The 9,149-nt window shown below is 39.4% G+C and overlaps 1 protein-coding gene across 1 annotated transcript in view; it reads right to left on the bottom strand.

Annotated features, from left to right (window-relative positions):
• Nucleotides 1-294: 294 nt before the first annotated feature.
• Nucleotides 295-9,149, bottom strand: part of LOC138037184 (uncharacterized) — a 16,249-nt gene continuing 7,394 nt past the window's right edge. Inside the window, exons 6-12 of the mRNA XM_068883168.1 lie at nt 7,616-8,246; nt 6,184-6,276; nt 5,965-6,057; nt 2,197-2,370; nt 1,533-1,630; nt 926-1,056; nt 295-377 (exon numbers count right to left, since the gene is read on the bottom strand). Of these exons, the coding sequence (XP_068739269.1) occupies nt 295-377; nt 926-1,056; nt 1,533-1,630; nt 2,197-2,370; nt 5,965-6,057; nt 6,184-6,276; nt 7,616-8,246 (1,303 nt within the window). The remainder of the gene's footprint in view (nt 378-925; nt 1,057-1,532; nt 1,631-2,196; nt 2,371-5,964; nt 6,058-6,183; nt 6,277-7,615; nt 8,247-9,149) is intronic.

Here is a 9,149-nt window from a genome sequence, read left to right as displayed (position 1 = left end):
CGGTGTGCGAACTTCACGGGCGAATATTTATGAGTGTGCAAAACGAGAGTCATTGCCATCACTCTAACCTAAATGAAAATAATAAGCTAGCCGTCATCTCTACTGTACTGGACATCTGAGGAAAGCCCGACGGTTCACACAGATATAAGTCTAGTTTAAAAAGGGTCAAATCTCCTTAGTATCGTCACATGACCTTTACTGGAAAAAACAAAACGTAGAAGCAGATTTGGTAAATAAAGCAAGTAAAACACGCAGATACGTTAAACGTTGCTCGGGGCATTGCCTTCACTTGAATTATTTCTCTTCCATCTTCATCTTATCATCGACTGACGGACTGGCTTCCTTCATATGAATCACAACCTCATTAGTAGATGATCCTAAGGGAGAAAAAGTGAAGACGTATAAATGGTTATTTAGATCGGAAGACGTCAAGCACCAAAAAAACTTGCCCAACGTCTACAGACACGATAGATGGGTATTGCTGGTATCTCTAGACCTTTTGTTTACATGTATTAATGCCAGTGGCTTGTCACCGCCTAGTTTCCTTCCAAATGGGATTTGTTGTCTTCGTAGCTTTATCCGATGTTCTTCTTTAAGCTTTTCCATGCGATCGGGTGTGTCTTGTTTGGCCTTCGGAGGATTGCCGGTAATAGACACAATGCATCTAGCTTGGGCGATTATTACAAGATTTTGGCTTGCGTAAAATCAATTTATTACAAAGCTGCGGATTCAAAAAGGGCCCAAACTTCATCTGCTTACCTGCCTGTTTTTCTTTTCAATTTTATCTAACACACTCTGCAATTATCTCCTTAGCTCACTGATTTCACAATTCATCTCAGAAACGCTCACACTTCTCTCAAAGGAGGGAATATAGAGAAAGTGTTATTTCTGGGAGAAAATCAGGAGCACGTCATTTTATACCAACCTTTCCTGGAGCAACAAATAAGTGAAGGTTGAAGAAATAACACCAGCATAGAACCTGTTAGCGCGAGCAGTCCAGGGACACACGAGAAGACGTAACGCACGTAGTCACTTCTGCTTGTGTTTGACTCGAGGCTAGGTAAAGCAGAAGAGATGAATTAAATGGAGGACACGTTAGAACGGATTTTCCCAGATTTTGCAAAGGGACGATTCTTAAAAATTCTCTAAAACAGGCGACTTTTAAGGTAAACCTCTGGGAACTAGAAAAATGGTCAATACTTAGTTTCACGATCTCCTCATGTCCAATGACTACATAGTTTTTCTTTGCAAAATGGCCTAGAATTACAGATTTGGCTAGTTTATCAACGGTGTCTAAACTGCCCTTGTGCCTTAAAATTAGAGAGCGGTTACATACTGAATCATGGAAGTAAGAAAGCCTTCAATGACAAACGTATTTCAGAAAGAGGTGCCGAGATCCAAGTTTCCATGGCCAGAATTATTTCATAATTCAGTTTCTTCGAAGCCAACTTTGCTATGAAGAGTTTTTCAAGTTTATTTTTGTTGGGGTAATTTCACATTTTTTAAATGTAATGTTAATGAAAAGCGCTCACTCGTTTTCGGGGTAAAACTCTTGTATTGTCCTGAACAATGCACCACTTGAAATTCTTGATATAACGATCATGACTGACAGTGCGCTTCCACCGCTTTCCTGGATGTTAGGGAAAAGTTAGCACTATAAGCTAATTGCAACTGTTTTTCATGGGGGAACTTTTATAAAGCTTTTAGATATCTTGATCGGAAACTATTGATCATAATTTAATTAGCATAGTTTCAGCTAGAAGATTTATCAGAAAATCGCAAATAACTTAATAAATATTTGAACTACGCACCTTCTGATAACTTGGCATCAAAAATGTATCCGCAAGGAAAAACATAAATATCATACATACCTAATGACGGTGAACTGACAATGTTAAAACGATTTGGGCGTCAGATGGACAAAAAGACTGATAAAAATATTTGGAACGATATAGATCAAATTTCTTAAACGACTCGAAAGTTTTGTTACAATTACTTGTTTACTCCGATAGTTCGTTAAGTCACGTATTTCCTGAACAGTAAGATACTTTTAGGTACATGTATACAGTTATTTTACTTAGATACGTAGACTTGAACCTGCTTAAAAACATTTATTTGCTACTCTGAGTTTCATGCTTCTTACGAAGCATGTTATTGAAGCATGTTATTTTAATTATATATATATTTCATACTAACCATACTATCTTGTATTAAATCGGCCATGAACGCCTGGGTCATAACAAGCATGATAGATAGACCGATTCCTATCAGTACCACAGGTGCATACGTTAACTGTTTCAGTCCAGGACCTTGCAAAAAGCAGAATACTGATCCACCAATTACAAGAGGAGATGCGAGAATGTAAGTCCACTGTAGAATGATAACAGAGGAAAAACAAAATATGACTTTTTCAGACATAGTTTTATTCTACTCTGGGTTGGGGAATTTTGACAGCTTCACAAGCTGTCTTTTAATGTCTAGTTCTATCAAAACGTTTTCGCTAAGACTATGGGTTCTCCCGTTTCCGCCGTCATTGCCAACACGGCAATAGAGGATGGAGAACAGAATGAGGTCTCTCGCTTTCTCACCGGTTCAGCCTTCGTTTTGGAAACGGTTATCTCTGCGATACCCGGGAATGGAGCCGAACGCCTTTAACATGTTGTATATAAATTCAGTTGAGCCACCTCTATTCAGTTCACCATAGAACGTGAAAATAATAGAATTAGGCTTGTCTCTTCACTATTTAAATGTTTACAGGGTGGACCAGGGCAATGTAAAGACTAGTGGTTACTGAAAACCCACACACACTGACAAATTATCTCTCTTTTGATACTATGCCGTAAAAATTACGCAGCTAGGAAGTTGTTCACGCACGAGGGCTGAATGTTTTGCAACATTGATCAAGATGCGAGAATGTGTTCAAGGCGTTTTAAAGGTTGATGGCTACCCAAAGACTTTTTTGTGCAACTGAACAGAGCAGGGATGAAAAGGGATTTTACTGAATCACGCCGGTTCGGGTTACAATCCCCCATCTTAACGTTTGCATACATTACCCACAATGCCTTTAACGCTTTGTCAATATTCAAACTTAGATCTAGATCTAGGAGTTAGTACTACATTCGGGGGTCGAGAATTCGGTGTTCTTTAACCAAGGAGTTACCGGAACCTATCAAGACAGTTTTGAGTAGCCACAACGTGAAAGTTGTCTGAAGAACCTTTCCAAATGCTAGGCCACATGTTTGCCCAACCTAAGGGTTCCTTACGGAGAGCACAACGAATTGACGCCGTTTACTTTATCCCTTGCAATGACTAAATTTATCGAACAGACCAAACGCCGGGTTGGTACACGTTTGAAATAGCATCAAAAGCCGGTTTTTCGTTATAAAAAGGAAAGCTCTGCTCTTGTCTGGGCATCGTTCCAAACAGAATTGCGCGGGATATTTCCAGAACTATCACCACCAATCGGCAGTAGCATCAACGCCTTTGCTTGGAAGCTAGGCATATTAATGCCGGCCGCGATTCTTTGAATCGTGATGATGGCTGCTTTTTACCCTACAGTACGATGTCCTTGGTCCGCGAGAAAAAATGATAATCTTGAATATCTTACCTGAATCAAAAAGCCACGAACTGAAATTTTCCCTGAAGATAGCAAATTGACAAATTCCAAACTAGGATATTTCTCTGGTAATTCGAAAAAGGTGAACGTACACGCGAGCCCTTGGTCCGCGAATCATGTAAGCAGCTCACAAAAGTACCTTTGACGCCTCATAATTTCTGTACAAACATGAAAATTATTTATTCTTTATTATCCTTGATGGATCTCAGCTACAGTCGTATTGGACGTCGTTGTAAGTATAGAATATGCTTTATTTTTAGTTGACGGTCTCCCACACAAGCTCCATTTTATCCCAAGACTGTATACTTAGGTATTCTAGACATATAAGAAAAGTTAACCAGTTCGTAAACATGTGTGAAGAAAATTTTGAAAATATTCAGTAAAAGCATAGACCTTTTCCATTTATCTAAGGTTTCCTTGATCTGCTTTCCGATATTTTAGTTTTCTGGGTCATAAGTAGTATAAGTCGCGGACCAAGGTCCTCTATGCGAAATATTTTTCAAGAGTCTACAAAGCAAAAGTTTAATACTCTGCAGCAAATTCGTTCCCAACCGCAGAAATAAGATTATCTGTAAATCTGTTCTGCAAAAAGACACGCCTTCCTGTTGCGTTTTATCTTTACGCAATCCAAGTAAACATGACCATGTAAGTTACGGAGCCGCAAGAGTAGGCTCTCTAGAAAGACAAATTAAAACTCTTGTCAACAAACTTGAATTTCGCACAATCACTGATAGCAGGAGAGCCGAAATTTTGTCATGCGAAAGAAGAATAATCAATAGATCATCGGACACATTTGCTTTTGGTGGTATTTTAGTTAACGAGGAAATTTAATATCATGTTCGGAAAAATCGTGGATGAGGGACCTCGCGGACCAAGGACACCACACTGTACACCTAAAAGGACGCTAATTACTATAAATGGACACACCCTTTTCTTTTTAGCGACTTGGTTACCACATAAAACGACTGCCGCAATAACATTTTGACCACCACTGATGAAGACCCTGGACAGGGAGTCTGTAAACGTGAGTATTTGAAAGGTAATGTTTTACAAGTTTTCCAAACAAAGAAGAATCAAACTACGTCTGATCGTCAAACTGGTCGCAGTATGAACCTTACCCTTTCGTTATATAACGTTTTAACATAACACTATTGTCACAATAGTAAGAATTAAACTGGCAGCTTTGTTATTCTCTCTGCCCTACGTTCTTGTTCCGCATCTGTTGTTGCAATAATTGGTGCATTTCACACCTTCTTAGCTGGTTCTCCTTTTAAGTTCAACACTGTACCATCTTTGCTACGTTTGATAGTGGTCTTGTAATGAGAACCGATAAATTACGTTATTTTCCCTATCTGTTGTGCGCTTCTTGCTTATACTTATTGATGTTGATGTTTCTAATCTTGGGTATCCTGTACTTGGGGCTTTCGTTTTTCGTTCGCCATCTTAAATTACGACATATACGTGCATTGATGTGTTATATGCGCAATTGAAGATCGCGCGCCTCGTGATTGTGTATTTGGAGTACGCCGATTTTTGGCAAGGGACATTTCTCAGCAATAATCTTTCAGACAATGTTTTTAAAAATCCAGATTTTTTGTGGCATTATCACCACTTTACTCCAAACTTTTCAATTTTAGCCTCACATATTAGTACTTTCGATAGACGTTCTTTACATAAACGTACCGTCTTCATGGTATCTCTAGCGGCTCGTGTAGTGAGTTCTCACAACGAACGCACTTCATAATGAATGATTACTCCTAGATTTATGTCTCGTAAAGTGATGGATCATCAGGATTCCAATTGAAAAAAAAAAGGCATTGCAATGCAAAGGCGTCTACGAAAAGAAACCACATAACGTATAACACGATGGTCTCCCATCCAGATATCAACCCCTCCGGACAGGGATAAACTTCAGTGAACGTTTATCGTGAAAGCATATCAAAGGAATTTAAAAGACGAGCACTGAATCAAGATGTTAGTTAGTATTGACCACTGTCAAGCCACCTTTGGTGATTCACTAGTGTCTCTTATGTAGATTACTGTACTTTATTCACACGAAAAGTAGAACTTATTATACCACAGCAATTCGTGCTTTATCTTGCTGCTCGATTCCTTCTATTTCTCTTCAATCTCTCTGGGTTTAGTATTTTACTAGTAGCCACATATACATGTCCTCTTAGAGGGTTATTTACGTTGTATCTTTTCCTCAGTCCCAGATTATTGCTAGTATTTTAAGTTTGCAAGATGTTCGGTTTTTCGGAGTAGTTATCATGTTATGTTTTCTTCATTTGTCGGCGGGAAAAGGTTGCCCTGTTTCATCAGGCAGTATGAAAGCCTATATGAGTTACCTTGCTTCCAATTCTGTTATTTAGTTTATCAGAGACAGTGGTAGCCAGAGCTGCACTGCAAAGAAGAACAAGAGGGAAGTAGGCCATTGCTTGCTGTACAGGAAAAAAAGAGAGATAGCTTGTTAAGAGCAAGAAGTTCGGAAACCTTCTTTTATTGTCTGCAGGATACGCGAGATTTACTTTCATATTTGCAACCAAAATTTAACCAATTGTCCTTACCGCTTCAAAACCCATCGTCTCTGTCAAGTAAAGTGGCAAGTATCCATAAACAGCATCCTGCACGAGGCGTGTGCACGTTGATATGGCAGAAACCTATCGATGAACAGCAAGTGTAACTAGAGTATCTAACTTTTCTCTCTTGATATATACTGATATATATATAGCAATTATTGAATGAGGCTGAGTAGGATATGAAGAATTCTGCAGGTCGAGGAGGGTGTTATCCACTAAGGCCGAAGGCCGAGGTAGATAACATCCTCCGAGATCTGCAGAATTCTTCATATTCTACGAAAGACGAATTCAATAATTGCTTTATTATTCATTCAAAATATTTTCTTCGCTCAAACTTCTAAACCTACTAGCAGCCATTTTTCTGCTCAACAAAAATAACACAATCTCGTCTCCAGCTTTTTTCGGTCAACGGTTCAATTATTTGCAGCGGCGCTGCGCTTTTGACGTCATTTTGACGTCATCGCTTCAATAATCTGAAGCGGGCTGCACTTTGACGTCATTGATTCAATATGACGAAGTTTCTATCCCAATTTGGTGAACAGCAGATGGTTATGGTGAATTATGCGTGTGGTTTTAACCAATCAGAAACGGGGAAATATTTTGAATGAATAATAAATATATATATATATATATATATGGTATGTGGTGTAGCACGTATAGGGTTAAAAATACTTGGAATAAAAATCATCTCTTATGACTACGTCTTAAATAGGCTAATATTTTTTTACAATGCGATGAAAATAAAAAATAAAAACAATAAAATTAACGGTATAAAAAGAAAGGTCCTAGCCCCCCCTAGGGTATAATGTGATAACATGGAGAAAAAATGGTGTCGTAACAAAATCCCAAATCAAAGCCCTTGAATACAGGCGTCATCTGGCTCAAAATAGAACCTATGGCAACTTAAGAGTTCGAAGGGCGAAACGTCTATCAAATTGTTTGACCACCGAAGAAGGTTGCTGTTTGCTCTCTTCACACAAACTACAATTTTCGCCAGTGTAAGCGTGTAGTATCCTTTGGATCCTTCTTCCAAGCGGCATCACCGTTAGTAAGCCAATCCTCATTCAAATATTATATATAATATAACAAGTGGTTCAGTCTTCGCTGAGATAGAGTTCTCGATACGGTTTTCAGAGCGTTGTAATAGGCTAAACTAGAAAATAAAATAAAACCGTCTTTGGTTGTTCGTAACTCTGGGTTTCACGCTTACGTGATCGTCAAGCGGCTTGTTTAGATAGATAGATGGACGGAAGGACGGGCGGACGGACGGATGGATTGATGGATGGATGGCTGTACGGATGGATGGATGGATCAAGCAATAGAACGAGCAAATCTCTTTAAAGAGCAGCATGTAATGTTTTAGGGTCTTGGACCTTTGACAAACGTTTTTGCCAAGTGGAATAAGGTCTAGTGAACTAACCTTGTATAGGCAAGGATCCACCAACCACCCCGACATCGTCTTTGGCTTTATCGTCACATTTTTATTGGAGGCTTCGGAATGACAAGTGAGATCGTCTAACGACTTTATGTCATCATGGGTTGTCACATGTTCCACTCGATTTTCCTCTTGTGCTACGTCCCTATGCTCTTTGACACAACCATTTCCCTCTTCTGAATATTTTCCTTTTTGTAATCTTTTAGGATCGAGTGGCCCTTGTAGAAAGCTCACTCTTTTTTTCCTTGGGCCTGTTAAATTCGGCATATAATCTTCCGAAAAAGGCTCTACGGCACTAGTCACACCTGTAAACTCTTCTTCTTTCTCTGGTCTTGCATACGAACCACATGAGCTTGTCACGGTCGGTACTGCATCTGTGGAAGACGTTTTCAGGGAATCAATTTGACTACATGATCTAATTGTCTTTGCATCGGCATCGTCTTCTTGGTATTCAATATTACCGGTTCCGTTCTCATGGAATTCTTCCAAAGGTGTTATAGTTCCATATCGTCGACAGCGGACGTCATGATTGTCTCTTTTATTCTCTTTACTTTGTTCGCTCTTGAAGTTGACCTCCTTACATTCCCCATAACGTTCGTAGTCGAATTGCTGACAGCTAGAAGTAACTGACAAAATTAGTTTGATATTACCAACTATTGCAGCAAATAAAAGGGGAGGTAGAGGAAGGCTAGGGCTTCGTGTGTTGGGCATTTAAAATCGCTGACTTAAATTCTTATCAAAGAGAAATTGTAGGGTATAAATGTCATGCTTTGGCTTAGTATGGTAGAATTCGTAAGGTTGAAACAATTTGCTCCCGCGCTATTTCAGTGGAGTCGTTTCGTTCGAATCACCCCATTTCTTGTAGTCATGCGGTTGAATTGATTTAAGGTTTGCTTGATATTTCAAATCGAAGAAACACTAAGTGCGAACGATCGGTTCGCAAGACCAAAACATTAAATCAGTTTTTATAGACAATCATCGCCAAAATCAGCCTGGGAATTTCAAGTAAATATGATGGAATTTTTTTAAGCTCTCTTTTCACTACTGTCTCAGTTGCGTTAATTGCCGGTGCTTAAAGGAAATGATTCTCGTGCAGTTCAAATACACTCGCAATACTTTAATATTTTTATTCGTATTTATATATTTCCACGGCGCTTTCAATTTTAGATGAAACGACACAATACCCTTGCTAAGCCCTCGCATTTTGACTAGCGAGAGTGCAATTGAGAAATGTATACCCACCGAGGAAACAAAATTAATGTTTGTGAAGAACATGTTGGAAAGGCTTCGTCCCCTGTTTCATCCAAAGAAGAAGTTGACGCATAGACGCTCCCAGGGGGAGCAATGTACACAGCGCCGATTGGTTTTTATGTAACCCGCAAGTGAATTCCAGATGACAATCACATGACAGTTACTTAACAATGGGAAAGGAATGTGTGGCTCGTTTCAGCAGACGCTCGTGGGGGAGGAACTCGTGACGAAGCCCTAAGAGGCTACGTCTCGCTACTCTTACCGCTTC

The sequence above is a fragment of the Montipora capricornis genome, chromosome 2 (assembly GCF_036669925.1).
Source record: "Montipora capricornis isolate CH-2021 chromosome 2, ASM3666992v2, whole genome shotgun sequence".
Lineage (NCBI taxonomy): Eukaryota > Metazoa > Cnidaria > Anthozoa > Scleractinia > Acroporidae > Montipora > Montipora capricornis.
This window is presented reverse-complemented; position numbering and strand designations above follow the sequence as displayed.